This window comes from Photinus pyralis, unplaced genomic scaffold (genome assembly GCF_008802855.1).
Source record: "Photinus pyralis isolate 1611_PpyrPB1 unplaced genomic scaffold, Ppyr1.3 Ppyr1.4_LG3b, whole genome shotgun sequence".
Classification (NCBI taxonomy): Eukaryota; Metazoa; Arthropoda; class Insecta; order Coleoptera; family Lampyridae; genus Photinus; species Photinus pyralis.
Window position 1 is genome coordinate 17,541,252 of NW_022170510.1, and position 20,522 is coordinate 17,561,773.

A 20,522-nucleotide genomic window follows, 5' to 3' on the forward strand; every position below is an offset into this window, starting at 1 on the left:
GAGACGATTCTACCAACGGATACAACATGGCCGCACACATATCAGTATTCACGCCTAAAGTCTGCAAGGAACGGATTTGAGTCTCTAGTTTATCATACAAACTGGCGATCTCATTTTTAGAATGTGTACCGTCATTACGCAAAACTAGTTTCAACAACTCTCGAACGTAAAATTCTATGAGTAAATCGTCTCTGCCGAAACGCGTTTTCAATCGGTTAACTGCTTCAGAATAATTTCCTGCAGTTGGAGGAAAACCTTCGATGACGTCTCTAGCTTTAGAATTCGGCACAGTCGCGAAAATTAAATATTGAAACTTATCCTCTAATGCAATCGTCTCATCAGTATGAATTTTTTCAAACTGACTCCAAAAGGGCAGCCAATCTCGTATTGACCCGTCAAACTTTTTTAATTCAATTTTGGGTAGTTTCATTTTGCGTTGTCGTTTAGTAAAATCGCTATTAGCATCGCTATTAACCTCTTCTGATGGTTTAATAACAAATCTACTATATCTCACCTTTAACTGTGTAAATGTAGCTACATATTTTTCGGTACCTTCCAACTCCTGCAGCATGGTTTCTTCTGATGTTTCCTCTTCCAATAATTTATCCATTATCTCATCATCAGATTTTCTTAAATAGTCCATCTTTACATGAAGTTGTTCCCATGCAGCTTCTGTCTCTACTGGGTCCCTATTTGAATCTGCTAATAGAGATGTCAAATTATTAGCTACGCGTGTGAATACACTGCGACACGCCGCACGTTTATTTCTAAGACTTTCCATTTTCTAAAAATAGAAATGACTATTAAAACTTGGTACCCAATGAATGTTCAACACGAATTCAACGTAAAGCTCACTATTACTGACTAACTGTCCAGCAAATCTCTTGTCGGATGTTAGGCGTATGTAATCTTGTTACTACTGTGCAAACGGTCAAAGTCCGGTACTACACAGCAAAACCACCAATAGATTTACACACGTCCTGTCACGGTCGCCACAATGTTTCGCAAACAAAGAAAATCAGGTTCTTATTCAGTAATTGAGAAATATATTTGATTGACTTTTACAAAATTTGAATACTGTCTATTATTTTTAACTAAGCCACCCACATTTTTAACTGTATTTCTAACAGAATCCGAATGTAATCAGGCTACCTGTTATAAAACACCGCCACCAGTAGTTAAGTGCAGCTTGTGACCGAGGCCAGTTTTGCACTAATTATGTCTTCGTATTGACCCCACGTCGAATCTATAAGGACGCCAAGGAAATTAATGGATACCAATTCTTTTGTTTGACCATGATGAAGAGAACTGAATTTTTTGTTTTACTAGCATTTAAAACAGCTTATTAGCACTCATCCAATTCCAGGACTTTTACCCTGGCAGAAGGAATCTGATCGTCCAGCGAAAGAAAGGTTACTCGACACTACACTAAGTCTTATAAAGCACTCAGACTATCTGCCGATGAGTAAAATCTATGTTATCCTTGAGCGGAATAGATATTAAGTTAACACGCACATTTTTCAAAGAGAAAGCATAAGGCCGGTCGTCCTTTGGATGCGTTTTCGTCCGAATGGCCTTCGTCAGAAATCGGACGAAGAAGTGCGAATCATGCCGTTTCATTGAAACCTATTGAAGCTCGTACACTGCGTCCGAACTGCTTCGTACGAATTCGGACGAAAACATGCGATGTGCGATCTATCCGAAACAAATGGGATTGTTCCCAGTTGTTATGACGAATTCATAGTCGATTTGTAACAGACCAAGATGGATGTTGAAAAATTAATTAATTTAATTTATGAAAAAAAGCCTCTGTGGGATATGACCGACAAATCATATCACATGAGAGACATACAAAGAAAATTGTGGCAAGAAGTGGCAGTTGAAATGAATACTAAGGGTAAGTTAAATCAAATTTGGGTCTCAGGTATGATATATTTGCAAACAAACAAAATATTTGTCTTTGTTGGCTCAGTGAAATCCGAAATGTATTTGAATGTTTTATTGATTTTAAATTATGCATTATACAATTCTTGAGATGAAAAATAAGTTTTAAATTTATCTCTGATATCATAAGCTGAACTGGTGCCTCTGTTTTCACCCAAGGTTCCAAATCTTCCCGTTCTAGAATGTGTTTGATCAGGGATTTGCTCGAATGTACATGCTACTTGCTGCTCTCCTTCTCTATCAATTATAATGTTATGCAACAGGCATATACATTTAATAAGTTTATCGGCAGATTCGGGATTTACTTCAATTGATTTTTGTAATAATCTCCATTTGGCACTCATAATTCCGAATGCACATTCAACAACTTGTCTTGCTCGAGACAAACGCTCATTAAAAATTATTTCTGAAGGTCCTAATTTTAATACTGGAAAAGGTCTCATTAAATAAGTTTTGAGTGGATAAGCTTCATCTCCCAAAAGAACATGAGGTACTTTAATATTTGTTCCCGGCAGTGGACAATGTCTTGTAACACCTAATCCTCCGTTTTCAAGCTTTTGGCAAAGATTTGAATGCGAAAAAATACCACCGTCAATTTCTTTACCATACGCTCCCACATCAATTGCTATAAATTTGTAGTTTGGTCCAGCAACGGCTTGTAAAACAATTGAGAAGTATTGTTTATAGTTCCGATACATGCTTCCGGAGTGCTTTGGATTCTGTATGCGTATGTGTTTCCCGTCTATGCATCCAACGCAGTTTGGATATTTCCACTTATTCCAAAATTCTTCAGATATAGACTGCATGTCTTCATTTTTCGGAAATGGCATATGTACAGTACCCAACTTGTCCCAAATAGCATCACACGTTTCATAAACAATTCTACCCACCGTGACGTCTGATATTCGAAACGAATACCCCAATGTCTTGAACGAGGAGCCTGTTGCCAAATATCTAAAAAAAACGTTATTAATTGTAACGATTTTTTTTTAGTTGATGAAGTAAAATCAAAATGGAGGGGGCTGCGAGACACATTTCGAAAGGAATTCAACAAGTCGAAAAAACAGAAATCTGGAGATGGTGCAGAATCGGTAGTTACCTCCAAATGGCCATATTATAAAATACTGTTGTTTTTATCTAAAACTGTTGAACGACGTAAACTGCATGGAAATATATCTCCGCAAAAGGAAAACAATGACAACTCTTCTTCCGAGACAGAATCGACATTGGAAGCTGCAGACAATGCATACTCTGACACTCAATCCACCATTCAAGAGTCATCACAGCAAATTGTAAATACAGATATTCACCAGCCATCCACATCTGGTAACAAGGTAACAAGTACATTCAATAAACCTAGTAGTTCAACTTTGCAAAGTAAGAAAAACACAAACAATCGTCTAAAATATGCTAAGAATTCCGAGACAAATTCAATGGACGAAAAGTTCCTCGAAATAGAAAGAGCCAAATTGGAAATATTGTCTCAACATAAAAATAGAGAAGGGGGTGATAGTGAACACCAATTCCTACTAAGTCTCCTGCCATTTTTAAAGGCTGTACCTCACAATCGACAAATGTTGGTGAGAAGTAAGTTGCAGCAAGTATTTCTTGAGGAAGAACAATTATCTACAAGACACACGCCCGGAGCAACATATCGTTCCAATGAAACAATTACAACACCGTTGCCTTCCCCAATGTCTTACACGGACACCGATTCCTCCAGAGCGTCATTCTATTGTAATGACTTAACACCACATCGTTCTTCATCTTTGAAAAATACAGTATCTTCCGGGGTCTCACAATATTCAAGTGAAATAAGAGAAGATGTTTCCTATCAACAGCCGTTGTCCATTCAGAACTATGTTTCTCACTTCAGCGCATAAAACAATGTATTTCTTTTCTTTGTATTTTTAAATAATATAATTCAAAATGTTGCAACTACTGTATTTATAACTTACCTTATAGTCACACTCAATCGTTCTTCTGGCGAAATGGTCTCACGGAAATTCGACATTTTTTTTATTGGTTCCCTTATGGCATCTAAAATATAGTTAAATGTATCCTGATTCATGCGATAGTAATCAAAAAACTTTTTCTCGTCCTTCTTCAAATCATCATATAAATGATGAAATTCTCCGAATTCTTTTCGTTTTACTAATATGTCATTAACCCAACACTTTTTTCTTTTTAATTTTAATCGCCGTCTAACAAGATAACTATTTTCCAAAAGAAAATGATCCATATTATTAATAATTATAGTATGCTTATTTGATAAATCATCACTACATACGACTGACTTCGTACAATGCGAAAACTTGTCTAGTGGACGATACACATTATGCGAAATCTGACGAAATTATTCGTCCGATTTCTGACGAAAATAATTCTGACGAAAACGCATCCAAAGGACGACCGGCCTAAGGAGAACATAAGTGATAAACAGTGTCAGTACTTTTATACATCTTTCTGCGTTTCTGTGATACCTACTGGTGCAACAAATTAAAAGAAAAATCCCTTTACCTTCATAAATTAAATAGAGCGGAAGGCTAAATCGAGTTAAATGAACTAGGTACGAGTAACTAACAAGTTTCAGCTAACGAATATTAAATCAAGCTGGACTAATTTGTATGCCGAAGCGCTTTTAAACGATTAAAGATGCTTAATTAGCATTGCTCCCAGCTTTTTTTCATTATGCATGTTTCCGGTTAAATTGTTTCACTATTTAAAAGGCCCACCGTGCACGCATATAGGTAGAATCTACTTTATATGGCAGAACGTAAAGGGTTTCCCTTCGAGACTTCATTACTTCCTTAATAACAGTTTTGACAATTACCCTGAGATTGCTCAATGGTACCTAACTGTGCAACTAATTAGCCAAGCACACGCCGGATATTAGATAGCTAATTATGTACAATCTGCAACGAGATAATTTCAGGAAATTAGTCGTAATAATTAGCGGTTTAATTGCAATTAAAACAGTTCTACTCTTATTCTGATGTTTCCACCATGTGTTTGCACGTATTCTCTTATAAAAGCTGTCATTTCCTCTAGCCATAATTTCCCTCCTATTTTTGCTTTTCCATCACTTGGTATGATTTTCATGCCATATCTAGGAACGTTTTGACTGCCCTATTGAGTTCACTGTAGAGGGGCTTCTTTTATGTCGTTATCTTTTTCTTCCCAAGGGATATTGATCAACGTAATTTTTTAATATCTTTCTTTTATTATTATACTTTTTCATTACGTGGTCCTTGCATTAGTTCTTCGTTTTTTGACTCTTCCCCTCTATATTTATCTCAATCTTTTGTGTTGTGTCGTTATTTATGAAAATTGTCGATTCTTTATTGTCCTTCAATTTGGCCTTATTTTGCATTACTTTCTCTTTTATTCTTGATCCTCCAGTTCCAGTTCTATGCCTAATTTGCGGGCTCTTTTATTTTCACTCTTTTTTACCAAAAATTGACTCCACCAAAATTCGTACTTTTTCGATCAGACCTCAATCAAAAGTTATAGACTAGAAACCAATTTCGAAAGAAAATTCAAAGGGCTGTAACTTTTGAACTAGTAGCCCAATCTTGGAACTGTTTGAAATTATGGATTCTACAGGCAACATTCTGCCCCTAAGAGGCTCTAATAAAATTGCCCATTTCCTTTAACACTTTTTGGTCGTATGTGTCGATTGTGATTCCAGTTACTTTGTTTTGTTTCGGTCGTTTCTCTATTGTGTAAGTATTATGTACGTTTGTTGTTTTTTTGTGTTATTTAATGTATTTCTTTATCATTTATTTGTTTTCTGTGTAACATTTTATTTTTTTATAATTTTGAATCTTTTTCTTGAATGTGACATGATGTAACCGAAATGCGAAATTATGTGCATGAAAACTGCCGTTATAACTGTTTAAACTTGTTTTCATTTTTGGTGTGAATGTTTGTTCAATTTATCAGTAACTGAAGTTTTGGTTACATGGAAGCTTAATTTACATATTTGCTCTTTCATTTTATTATGTGGAAGTTATCGAACTGTTTGATGTGTGTTTTTTTGTTGTTTGTTGTTGTTTGTAAACTAACATTTTTGGCCGTAAAGAGAAAGTCACAGAAATGGGGAAATATTGTAAACAAATTAATTACGAAATCTAAGCCTGTGATTGATCTCAAATCTAAATTGTAGACTTGGATTTCCAGCATGGGGGCCAAACTTATCCGTCCCGACTGCTAACCAAAACTCTTGGGTTTAGAATTTATTGGCGATCACTGATTTCCACATATTTCGTTGTTAAATTTGCATTTGCCTACAAAGGCCATGTAATCTTCCATGTTGCTTTTAACAAAAGGGTTTTATTGCACCAAAGTCGAGTCACCTGTTGCGGCCGTGTTTTATATCACGCTTTGTTTGTTTTTTACTTTATTAACCATTTTCCAACTAACCTTAGGTTTATGATCACGTGCGACTTTTCGATTTTAAATTAAAGCGAGATCCGACCAGCTTTTGGAGGGAATAGCCATTTCGGTGGCCATTTTTAAAGTTTGCGGGTTGATCTTATTTTCGTGTGAGTATATTGCTAAGATAGCGTAGTACCCGCGAAGGTGTAATATAGGGCTCTATGGTAACCAAAATACATTCACTATCGAAGTTACACTTTGTTAGCCTTATTTAGTATAAAAGTTTGTAAAAGTTATAAATTATAAGTTTACGAACATAAACTATACCTAATAGTAGGTACGTGTTGAAAAAAATAGTAATTTTCAAACTTTGTTAGTGGGCACGCAAAGCGAATAACAAGTAAAACATGCAACTATATCATTTAAATGATATATGTACAGTGGAGCGGAGCAACCGATGATTGAGTGTAATTATACCCATCTTCTCTTATATATATGGTAATACCTTGTTAGGAAACATGAAGTTATGTACAGTGCTTTTACAACGAAGCTGTTCTGTAATTTGTACAATGGGGAGATGTATACGTATTATATTGAAATAATTTACAATCCCTTCGGGTATGTAATTTTACCTTCAGATTTTAGCAAGTTACATAAAACTAAGATTTCTATTTGTCTAAAAACAACCTTAAAAGATTTTTTGAAATTAACCACATTTAATGCGATGTGAGTGAGTTGAGTGCAATTCATTTAATGTTTCCCTGGAAGTACATTGTTTGTTTAAATGATGGAATAATTATGATTCTGTCTGAGTCGCTTCCAGTCCATTAGTAGTTTGTATTTTGCTTTCACATTTCCTTTAATTTTACCTACTTTAATTATATGTATCCTCTGATATAGATTTCAATACATTGAGTTTATACAGTGATATTTATTTAGAAGTAGATGTGTATTGTTTTTCATGTCTACTTTGAAATGGAAAAATACTTCTGAAGAGCGCCTAACTTTATGGGAGGGGAGAGGAAAGCTAGTATAAATTAGTAGTTAAGATCAATACCTGGATTTACCTTTAATAATAATACTACGATTTATTGAAAGTATATACATTACAAGACGAAGAGCGTGGCACAGGGAACCGAATGAGGGAAAAACGAGATGGACAATCTAGGTTATTGTGTAGCAAATTGAAGAGAAAGTTGAGGCCAATGGCGGGATAAACTCTGTCCAATTTAAACGATAAAAGCGTTCAGAAACTTACGCTGCACTGCTTGCAGGGTTGTTTTATATAGTAAGGGTATCAAATGAGAGAACCACACTCTGGACCACCATTATCAAAGTAGGTGTACCGAGGGAAGTTGAATACAGATCAATTAAGGGTAGTAAGTGCTCATAAATGTACCAAATTAAATCCATTTAATATCGTTTAATACAATCGTTGGTCAAGACTTAATCATTTTAGTAGGGACCACTGGCTCCAGGTGCACCATATTTGCTGCCAGAAGAACTGCTTGCCGATGTATCCAATCATGTTCCTGATGGATCGCCAATCCTGATCTCAGTAACACCGGCATGCCCTCCACTAATACCGGTACCACCACCACTTCCTAATGATGTACTTCCGAAGGAACCTAAAGCCCCAGTAGACAAGGTTCTCAGCGATTTCCCGGCGACCATTTACTTCCCGGCTTCGGTTATCTCGGCGCTCTAAACCCGGCGACGGGCAATCTCGGTTTCGGTCGTCCCGGCAATTTGAACTCTGCGATCGGAGGGATGGAAAACATTTTATTTGTTACTCAGTTGTAAACGTTGATTAACAAGACAAAACGCAAACGGGTAAACGTCATCTTTAAACGCTACTGACTTGTAAAACTGACAGCAGACCTGTAAAACTGACAGCTGATGTGTAAAAATTTTACAAGTTAGTAATCTAGTAATTTCATTGGCCAGATTTAATGCGAAGTCTCTGTTACATGGATAATATGATATTTTAGACATTTCTTCGAGATCAATTTAAGAACTAATTATTTACGTTTACTATTGTTTACAAATGAGTAACAAATAAAATATTGTACAATATACGCCAGGTAATAGTTTTTACTGGCTCTAGGAGATGACAGGCTCGCCTCACGGCTCGCCAGTCAACTTCTCCTATCGCCAGTAAAAACTCACTTACCTGGCTAATAATCTAAAATACTATAAGACGCGGTAAACATATGAAGCAAATTCATGTTTATCATATTGAAACAATTCACCGGAATTAAGTTTTCTGATTTGTTATTTTATAGAGTGTGATTTTTCCTTTTCAGATATAATACAATCTGATAGGGACTATAGTATCAAATTGAAGTTATGCCATTTATAGGTAGGTAAAGTTTTCTGGTATCTACCTGCGTAGGTAAATGATAAAACGCAATTTTTTTAAAATGGGTCCTTTGCACCGATGGCAATTGCTTAAACATATTTGAGCTTCCTTGCATATTTCGTCTCCTAGATTTACACCGCCGGGATGAGATGCACCGGCGCACCAAGCATTCGCCCAGAATCCCAATGTCCTTCTTTTTTTCTGAACCAAACCTCGCGGGGGCCCTATCTGTCCTGTATCTCAGTTACTTTTGAGAATTAAGCACATGTTTCAGGAACTTTTCTGCTTAAAATGAACGAATCTATAACATAATATGCGCCATTCCTCATGAAACACCCTGTAAATGTAGCGCCGTCTCCTAGGTAATTAAGAAATAAATTGTATTTGTTAACCGGAAGTGTACCTGTTTTTATCCGCCTTTTAGAAGATTATCTATAATTCTGCAACAACGACGATTCGTAAATTTTGCGGCTAGGAATACATACAAAATTAAATCCAAAAGTAGTTGTGCATTTAATTTCATATCGTTTAATAGAATAAATAATTGACAAATAATTATTAATCCTTTTAGTACGGACCACTGGCTCCAGGTGCACCATATTTGCTTCCAGAAGAACTGCTTCCCGATGTTTCCAATAATGTTCCTGATGGACCGCCAATGCTGACCCCAGTAACACCGGAATGACCTCCACTAATACCGGTAACACCACCGTAACCACCACCGCTTCCAAATGATGAACTTCCGAACGACCCTAAAATGCCATTGATGCCTCCATGTGCACCGCTAGACAAAGTTCTCACAAATGAATCTTTGTCATTGATAGATTTGACACCAGACCCTGCGACCTTCCCACTGAGACTGTCGGCTACGACTCTTTCGGCGTCGTGGGCATCTTTGTATTTTACATAGAATACCTCGGGTTTGGTCTTGACAACATTGTGAGTAACAGAAGCAGGCAGATTAATGGTACCCACGGCATCTTGTTTCTTAGATAATACGTAAACGACGGTCCTTTCGTGAGATGGAGCAGAAGGTGCAATGATTTCGGGTATAATTGAAGAGCCAACTTCTGGCGATTTAACGAAAAGTACCTTATTTCGTGAAGGAGCGGGTGCGACGTGTATACGAAGTCGAGATTGCTGATGGCTATCATCCCCATAAAAATGTACTTCGGTATCTTCTTCGGAACCGAAACCGTAACTACCACTTGTACCATAGTAACCACCATGCCCACCGCTTCCAAAGAATCCTGTTTGTCCGCCGAAACCTCCTCGATATCCCGATCCTCCATGTACTCCACCAAACTGGTGCCCACCAGAATGCACTCCAATGCCATGATGCGCACTTCCACTTCCAAAATGCCCACCGCTCACCCCCGGTAAGTAACTTCCAGACGGTTCATACGAAAGATGCGAAACGTCCGGCCTCGCCCAAGCGACGGACACGAGGCTAAGCAGAATCTGAAAACAATTTCCGTTAATTACGTACTTAACATTATTCGACCGCACATTACCCCTGTAAATGAGTACCTCATAGCTTGTGGTTATTTGACGTATCTGTTGATTTTGGAAGCGACGATTGCTTCTTTATACCCATTCTCCCATCGACACAATTCAAACCGAAACCAGTAATTTGCATCGATTACAAAACAAAGTGCAGCGCCCGCCAAAATTAAGTTTTGAAAGTAATCGCGAATTAATTTTGGTTTCTGCAGAATATCAACGGTTTGCGAACATCTTCCGATTAATTTATTGATATTTATGTTAAATGATGCATGCATTAACATGAATTCTTATTTAATAACACCAACGGGTAATTGGTATAGTGGTAAATTTGGAAATCGGTATTACGAATGTCGTTATTTAATGTTATAAAAATGCATCTATTATGATTGCAAATAAGATGATAATTTTGCCTACTCTCAGATCGACCTCTAAATCTGCTGTAGATTGCATAATGTTAGGAGACAGTATACATTGTATAATGGTTTTAGTAAGAGCCTTGTGCGACACAAAATAAAATGGTGCAGATATTAAGCCAAGATAATAATTTAACTAAAATTCTTAGTTATATTTTGCTTCATGTGCTACTTATTTCTACTTGCGTCTCGCTGTAGCACATCTTTTCCCTGGACATTAATTGTTTTCTTTATTTACCGTCTTTACGTCGTTACCTACCGTTTCTCTTCCCAACTTATCTACTTAGAAACAAACATGCGCGAAGAAAAAGGGGAATAGAGAAGGGTTCGTTCGTTCATCGGTTATTAACAAAGCCACCATCAATATATTTGAGCAACAATTTCGTCGCCGTCTATCAATAATTATCGGTCATTCTTCGTCGTCTGTTCATTCATCGTAGTGGACAATGTAAGTCGCTCTTATCGGTCCACCAAGAGTTCAGAGTTGCCGTTATCATTATATTTGTACAAACGTAATAAATAGTTTGCGTACATTTCTTTTCAATTTCCTCTTTAGAAAAGGCACGAGAAAGATTTCCTTTCCACTTAATTAATTAATCGTGGTTACCAGCACGTAACACATTTCGATCTTGGAAATTAGCGAAGATGGTTATATATGGAAAGAATTGAAATACTTTTTGTTTTCTTTGGAATAGAAAAATGCAACAGCCGAGTATCTCGGTTGGCAGTTCTTTTGGTATCATAATACATATACAGCCAAAAACGTGTGTTTGTACGGAATATTTTTTTAACGTGTATAACTTTTGTGTACACATAAGATTAGATATACTTTCTGCTTAACCTCAGCCTTCATTATCTTCCTCAAAAATACGTAAAGGAGCATTTTTTAGCCCTATAGATTTTTCTATCACATTTCTTTGGTCGTTTCCATCTTCATCACGCACTAGCGTTTATGGTTTTTTTTTGGTATTTTTTTTTTCGGCGCTAGAAAATGTTTTGCTTTTGCACCTCCTCCGACCTTATTTCTTAGCTACATTCTTGCGCCATATGATAATATGGCATGTGATCTTGTTTGAAAATACACCCACCAAATTTTCAGAAATTAAGCAACAAAATGATAGCAGGATATGACAAACAAATCAACGGCGTCAGAATAATATCTTGCTGTACTTACTTAAGGAATGAATACGTTAGGATTTCTTGTACGGTTCTTATCTGTAATGACAAAAATACGGACATTAGTGAGAATCTTAATTCCTACTATGTAATTAGCTTAAATATTGTGTGATCAAAACTCTCTAAACCTTCCCCATATAGTTTTTATTCGTTGAAGTTTGATGAATTGATGGATTGTTGAAGCTCGGTTGTGCTAAGTTTGATGAATTGATGGATTGTTGAAGCTCGGTTGAATAAAAACTATATGGGGAAGGTTTAGAGAGTTTTGATCACACAATATATTTCAACCCCCATTTCGAGGAACGATGGATCCAACCCAAAATAATTAGCTTAATTTAAACCTTGATTACTACCTTTCAAGCCACTCAAGAATTTTTGTTTCAGCAAATATACTTATACGGGTTGCTAGATCAGTAGCTCCCGAAAGTAGTTGCAAAACAGGACCAAATACTTGAAAAAATACAATTTCCACCAATCGATTTTTATCATTACATAACACAAGTAGCACATCCTTAGACGAATTTTTGAATGCAAAGCATGCGCATATTTTTGAAAAATTCATCAGCAATATTACTACTAGAGTAAACTACATATTATATTGTTATGCAATCCCACAAATGCACTAGTAATTCATGTAGGTCATGGATAGGAGGTGTATGAAACGTTGGAAATTACTTCGTTTCGAAGTTTTTGTTAGTTGAAACCTTATTTAGGATTTAACAAAATCAGATTGTGATTTAATAGGTATGGAATTTTTCTAATCTTTAGGAACTTCTTGTTATGTTTTATGTCTTATTATAAAAAGAGCATGTATTGAAGCTTGGTAAAAGGCCTTCAGTCAAGGTTCTCTTATAATTAGTATCTTTTATCAAAGTTAAAAGTTTTTACAGTTCGCACAACCACCGATAATGTTAGGCCCTAGATTATTTGAATTATTTAAAAAGAAAAACTGTAAGTAATTTTAAGATTTTATTATTTTATTTGTAGAACACCTATGGAACACCGTTTTAGTATTTATACCAACATTTTATCATGTATCATTTTAAATAACAGTCAATCTTATGTCTCTAAATTTTTCGTTTGTTGTTTTTATCTTACGTATTAAGAGATTGATTAAAAAAATGTTGATTAATAAAGATGATACATGAATTAAAATGTTTGTTGATAATTTTAATTAGGCGCTAGTATACACGTAGTCAAATAGACTAAACTGTAGTTCCTGAAACTTCCGCACAATCAGAGATACGAATTAAAATTATCAACAATCATTTTAATTAATGTAACATTTTAATTCAACAATCATTTTAAATAATGCTTTCCGATTTTAACAGCACGAATTAATATGATTGTTGAATTAAAATGATTGTTGGGAATATTTGTACAACACTTCAATAATTGAATTAATATGATTGTTGAATTAAAATGTTTGTTCATAATTTTAATCCCACATTTAATATGAATAAATTTTTATGGTTGTTGAATTAGTTCTAGTTAGTTATATTACTGTTCGTTTATGTATTCGTTTGTTGATTTGTATTGTTAAACTTTCGTTATACACATTGCTATATAATTCATACATCATTTCAATTAAGTGATGTTTTTTAAACAAACATATTTAATGTTTCACATAAAAACAACAAACATAATAAATCGGGAAATAAACATTGTAACTCGTTGTTTAATTTGTCCAAACAATCCATGCGAGGTTCTCTTTCATTCAGGAATTTTGTTCATTTCATGTGTTTTGTCACTGTCAGTCAATTAATTGTGTATTTATTCGAACCATCTTTGTAGTGGCTTTGTTTAAGACATGCCGTGAGAGAAACATCGATATATTTTACGGCTCTTTGAGTGAATGAATTAGTCAGATTAAATCGTAATTTCTATGTAGTTCTAGCTTAAGTACAGCATCCCAGTGCCATGTAATTGGATTGCTTCCATTCTGTATGGTGCCTGTGCAAACAAATAAACAAATAAAATGTGTGTAGTTAAGCCTTTTCAGAAGTTGATCGAGACTACAGAGTCAATATTGGGATTTTTCTTTGTAGCCGATGCCTGACGTGTACAAGGAGAAATTACAAAATTCATAATTTAAAGATTATTTTACTTTGAGTCCAACGTGGGGCCACAGCATTTATTTGGCTTGTTTATTGGGCACCCGAAATGTGAATTTTAAATCATATATGCTAATTTAAATTAGTATTAGGGATGTTTTTGGCATGATGAAATTGGTTGGTATACCTCACAATGGAATAGCTCGATCAGGAATGGTAAATACACGAAATCTCCCCACGCATCCAAAATTTAATGACAATTAAAGTTGACAGGTAGTACTGATGAAAAGACACGACATGTTTCGGAACGCACCTCGTTCCATTATCAAGTGTTACATAAAATTTATCATAACATAAGTGATAGCTAAAAAACATTAAAATTAGACCTAATTCAATCATAAGTGAAACCTTAGTGTAAAGAATAGAATACACTATGGTGAAACTTACCAAGAGGAAAAAATAGATTAAATTTAAAGACGACACATTTAAATTTGAAACATTTTACTAGGTTGTTGTGTCTGAAGGACAACAAACAATCCTTTTAACATAATTGAATTAAAAGGGGCACCCCAAAGCGGACCACAGCTTAACAGGAAGAAACGTCTAACAACGTGGTGTTTTTTTGTGAGACCGGTTATGTGAAAGTTTGAAAATTACACAGAAAAAGGCGAATTACCAACTTAAATACCAACTAAGATAAACAAATTACCTAGATCTAAGATTTCTAAAATTTCGTACACAACAAATCCGGAGGGAAGTCTATGATTTCATTGGGCCGCATGAATAAAAGTAAGCAAATGCTTATACTTGCAAAATTCAAAGTAAATACTCTTAACTGCTCCTTCATACTGGTCTGTTTAGCATGGTTTAGCAGCGCTGCACTGCGTCCTGTCCTTCTGCTTCGTAGCGCTGCTAAGTCGCCCAGTGCGAAGGAGCACTTACGAGTATTTACTTTGAATTTTGCAAGTATAAGCATTTGCTTACTTTTATTCATACGGGCCATTGACTAAACCAGGGTCGTTCTTGTACATATTAATAGTTTGTATTTCAAGCATGTTAAGCAATGAACCTTTGTTTAAAATATGGAGAATTTGACAATCGGAGTTGGTATTAAAGAAGTGACCCGAGGAGAGGATGTGTTCTGCAAAGGCTGATTTATTCGTGCTAATGTTGTTAGTTTTTATACACTGAAGGAAGGTGTTTTTCAATGCGGGTAGTGAAGGAACGTCCTGCTTGGCCGATGTAAAAACATTGCCACTCATGTAACTGTAAATAAACGTCTCGTCCATAAAGACCCAGTTTATGTACTTGATATATAAATAGCTATTTTAACGTTTATTGATTCATTTACTTATTACACAGTAACATATTTACTACGCTCCAAATCTGAAGTATTTGAATCTTTTGAGATTATAGGAAAAAGTGAGGCGCATTTCAATTTAAAAATCGCAAATTTATATTGCGAGAATGGCCGTGAATATCTTTTTGCGTAACGAGAGGTATTTCGTATCATTTGACTGTTCCATATACTCCCCAACAAAATTCGGTTGCGGAACGTATGAACAGGGCGGTAGTAGAAAAAGCTCGCGCAATGATACACGGCGCAGAGCTAAGTAAATGGTTTTGGGGTGAAGCAACTGCAACATATTTAACAAATTTAACTCCCACTAAAGCAATAGCCAGTACATTAACACCGTATGAACTGTGGCAAAACAAAAAGCCCAGATTTAGCCACTTAAAAATATTTGGTTCTACCGTATATGTGCACACTAAAACCAGCAAACCCAAGTTCGATAAAAAAAATCATTCAAAGGTATTCTGGTAGGTTACGAGCCTAGTGGTTATAAAGTGTTTAATGTCAAAACTGGTCAATTCATCACAGCACGCGATGTAATCATCGAGACCATCCTTAAAGGATCTTGATGAAAATGGCCACGCAGAAATATCACGTGAAGTTATATAAAAACTGATAATATTTATAAATGAGTATCTGAAAATGAGAAAAACTCATTAAATAACATAATACAACAGGCAAAGGTCATGAAACTCTAAATAAACCTGTGGAATTATTTAAACAGGGTACTACTACACATGAAAACGATCAGGTAAGGCGAGGCGATAGGCTTAAAGGCAAACCGCCAATTTCTTATACTGAAAATTACGTTTTAAGTAATTATAAGGATTGTTTTATGCTAGCACAAACCCTAAACGTAAAAATTCCAAATACTTTTCAGGAAGTTAATCCAAGCGCAGATAAAATAAAATGGCAGCAGGGCATTGATGATGAAATAATGTCGATTTTAGCAAATAATACGTGGTCACTGGTTCCTATAGGTACCTCATAATAAAAATATTGATTGTAAGTGGGTATTTTCAATAAAAAATGACATTTTCGGTAACCCCACGAGGTATAAGGCACGATTAGTAGCGCGTGGTTTCTCACAGAAATACTTATCAGATTATAATGAAACTTTTGCACCAGTCGCCCGCATGAATACATTTAGATTTATTTTGGCTTCGGCTAATCAATATAATTTATTAATTCACCATATGGATGTAAAGACAGCTTTCCTTCACAGGAAGAAATTTACATGCGCGTACCAGAAGGCTTAAATATGGAAAACAGTCAAACAGCAGCGTGTAAATTAAATAAGCCAATTTATGGACTAAAACAATCTGCTAGATGCTGATTTGAACGCTTTAATCGAGCTCTAAAAAATCATAACTTTGTTAGTTCTTCAGCCAATCGGGGTTTATGTTTCCTAAACAAAGGCCATGTAAATGATAACGTATACGTTCTTTTATACGTAGATGACCTTTTGATTAACACGTCTGCTATGAGAAATTTTAAGCAATATCTCAAGCATCAATTCTCTATGATTGATTTAAACGAAATAAAGCTATTTTTTGGAATCCAAATTGAAAGACGTGATAGTGATATTTCACTACACCAGCAGGCTTATTTAAAAACAGTTCTTGACCATTTTAATATGAATAATTGTAAACCTGTTAGTAAGCCACTTCCTATAAGACTTAATCACGAAGTGACGAAAAGATAGAGGCTCCTTGTAGAAATTTGTTAGGTTGCCTTATGTACACAATGTTATGTACTCATCCAGATATATGTACACCACTAAATCTTTTTAGTAGATATCAAAATAAAAATAATAAAGAACTCTGGCATGCTTAAAAAAGATTCTACGTTATATCAAAGGTACAATCAATCTCAAGTTAGTTTTTAAAAGAAGTGATACGGATCAATTATTAATTGGTTACGTAGATGCCGATTGGGGTAGCAACAATCTCAATCGTAAAAGTATCACACGGTATTTGTTTAAAGTTTTTGAAAATTCATTGTTGTGTTGGAATACCAAACGACAGCATTCAGTCGCTGTATCATCCACGGAGGCTGAATACATGGCATTATATGAATCAATAAAAGAAGCTCAAGTCCTTATTAAATAGCGTTCTTATAAAATGCGAACAACCAATCACAATCTTTGAGGATAATAACGGTTGCATTGCTATTGCAAATAATCCCACTTCGCATAAACGCTCAAAGCACATTGATATCAGATACCAGTACTCGAGAGAGCAAGTACATAATAATGCAGTTATAAAATATGTTCCGACAGATCAACAATTGGCAGACGCGTTTACGAAGATTCTACCTGCACCCAAACTTCAAGATTGGGCTACAAAATATTAATGAGCTTTTGTAAATTGTACTATATGTGTGTATTGTGTATATATTAATTGTAATGACAATGATCTGTTTAGGTTTTCATAAGGGGTTTCCCTAAACCTTGCAACAAAAATTGGATCATAATTTTATTTTCCCCTGTAATCAGTTTTGAATATGCTCAGTCAATGCTGTCTACTAACGTAACAGTATTATACCTTTCATATACCTATATGTATAATAATGTACCTACTTACATGTTTAAGTTAATTAATTGTTTTCTAAGATTAGCGAGTAGTTTTTGAGGTGGAGTATTGGATATAATACAAAATCCTACCTACGTTCTTTGTATTCATTCTTAGAAAATCAAGTAGTTGTTAGTTAATGGGGTGCTGATACCGAAAAGAAAAAAGGGAAGATAGGGAGATTAATAGACAGCGTAATTCAGATTCACAAGTAAAAAGGGCGAGCATTTTGAGGGAGGAAGCGGAAAGTACTTAGTGAAGTTTATAAATAAACCAGTAAGGGATGTTTCAGAGCTGGATAAAATAGTATCCATGAGAAGCTACAGAATTTTCAATAAATCGTACTATTCTGAGTCATTTTAATCATTATATTTATTCGCAAAGAATTTCCAAGGCAGAAGACGGGAAAACTATATTTTAATACTGTTGTGTGAAAGTAGAAAACAGCGGTAAATTAATAGTAGCTTTAGTTGATACAGTAGCGAAGGTTTGCTTAATTTCAGAAAGTTTTATTAACGAAAAATTACGGTAGGAATTACTGGTAAATTTAAGTACAGCAAATAAGCAGTATTTTACTCTGTAGAAAATTTGAATTAGGGCTTCAAGAATCATGATACGAAGTTTGGATGTTGGACAGAAATTGGTGATAATGGGTCTGCAACATGTATTTGTATTTGTATTTGTATTTGTATATTTTATATTGCCAGTACCTACATTCCGTATGTACCTATGCAATATTTGTCATAAATTGTAACAGCAGAAATTACATAGAACAGAATAACACCTAACAAGATTGACAAATTACCAATATAACATAATGTAAATATAAATATAATGAAACAATATAAATAAAAATAAAATTATCTACAGATATACTAACATGCCAATATAACTACGGAAAGCGTTTTCTTTTTATTTCGATAACGAGATGCAATAAAATGTATATTGTAGTAAAAACTGTTTGAGTTTTAACCTAAACTGTCTAAAGGTAGGGATATTTTTAATTGCGTCTGGTAGTACATTAAAAATTTTGCAGCATTGATAAATTAAATTATTCTGGAATAATGCTGTCCTATGTTTACCAGGGTTTAGATTAGTTTTATGTCGGGTGCTATAATTATGTACAGGTTGAATAAAGCGAGTCTTATTTTTATACCCGAAGCAGCATATTTCCAAAATGTACGTGTCTACAACTGTTAATATATTTAATTCTTTAAAATATGATCGGCAGGAAGTTCTGAAGGGTAGATTGCAGATGGTTCTAATCGCCCGTTTTTGTAGTATCATCACGCGTTGTACTTGAGCACTACCACCCCAGTTTATTATATTGTATTTAATGTGCGAGTGAAAGTTCGAATGATACAGGGTGAGAAGCGTAGATCTAGTGCAAAGATGTTTTAAAGCATTTAGCGAGTAGCAACAATTTCGCAATTTTTTACATACGTTATCAATACGCAAGGACCATGTAACATCCTGACAAACAGTCAGGCCAAGTATTTTTGTCGACTCTAGACAGGTTAAGCCTCCAACGCCAAGATCTTTTGTATTACAGATACTACGTGTACTTCCAAAAGGAACCAACACAGTTTTGTCCAAGTTAATAATCACTTTATTAATGCACCATCGATAAATCGATTTAAAAATTGTTTAAATGGAAACAATTTTTTTGTAAATCTTGTTTTTCCCACGAATAGTGGGGTGACAGTCGTTTATTTTTTTAAGTGGTAGCCCTAAAGTTCTATTCAGTATTTTGTATTTTTGTGTGGGTCACACTGGGCCACCAAAATAATGAAAACTGAAACTTTCGAGTGCAATATAGTGCATTATGTACCTACTTGATTAGCGGCAGGTATAAAGGTAGGGTAAACCGCCTTACTCCTCATTCTGCACCCAAAACCTGAGAAGTCCGACTAGGTATATAGTTTACCACAAATATGATTTTCGTTGTTATTTGATCAAAGGCGCTTCGATTAATTGAACAATTCTTAAATTTTTATCGTATCCTGCATTCTACTCGCATTTACCACAAACATGAAACAAAGCTCGCATCATCTACTGCAAGCCTGTTCCCATCCGATTTGTAATATTTGAACGACGCCGACGCGTCAAAGAGAAAATATTTCGTTTCACAAATGACGGAAAACTATCCTTGCGTTTGTTGTAAATACCATTAAAGCGTCTTTCAACGGCAAAATTGCGTGAACTGTTTACGCTTGAACGTATACAATCGAGAACGTGACATTAAACACCGGAAAGATCGAGGGAAAGTAAACTAGAGCAACGCATAAACAGTACTTCCTTTTGTTTTGTATGTTAAGTCTTAGTGTAAAGAATACTTTACACTATGGTTAAGTGTTGAAAATTCGTAATAGGTGCCACTTATGACGCTGATGTTCGAATGGCAGTAGCCGTAGAATACAAAACAATTCGTACTTTTTCGATCAGACTTCTCAATCAAAAGACTAGAAACCAATTTCGAAAAAAAATTCAAAGAGCTGTAACTTTTGAACTAGTAGCCCCATCTTGGAACTGTTTGAAATTATGGATTCTACAGGCCACATTCTATAAGAAAATTTTTTTTCCGGATCGATCTGAGACAATTTTTTTTCGGGGCTCAAAAAAAGGCAGTGTTCCTTCCTTCCTTTTTTTACCAAAAATAGACTGCACCAAAATTTCTCGGGAAAACACTTTTTCTTATTAATTTTGGTGCGTAGAATCCAAAACAATTCGTACTTTTTCGATCAGACTCCTCAATCAAAA

The 20,522-nt window shown here is 35.2% G+C and overlaps 2 protein-coding genes across 2 annotated transcripts; one reads left to right on the forward strand and one right to left on the reverse strand.

The window, feature by feature from the left end:
* The first annotated feature begins 1,764 nt into the window (after positions 1–1,764).
* LOC116166393 lies at positions 1,765–8,032 on the forward strand. The gene is made up of 3 exons (XM_031481348.1): positions 1,765–1,897; positions 2,938–3,531; positions 7,803–8,032. Exons 1-3 carry the CDS (start codon positions 1,765–1,767, stop codon positions 8,030–8,032), a joined length of 957 nt encoding a protein of 318 aa, XP_031337208.1.
* A 1,221-nt stretch (positions 8,033–9,253) lies between these two features.
* LOC116166394 (keratin, type I cytoskeletal 10-like) lies at positions 9,254–10,285 on the reverse strand. The gene is made up of 2 exons (XM_031481349.1): positions 10,201–10,285; positions 9,254–10,147 (listed from the first exon to the last, which is right to left on the reverse strand). Exons 1-2 carry the CDS (start codon positions 10,219–10,221, stop codon positions 9,254–9,256), a joined length of 915 nt encoding a protein of 304 aa, XP_031337209.1. The 5' UTR covers positions 10,222–10,285.
* Between the last annotated feature and the right edge of the window lie 10,237 nt (positions 10,286–20,522).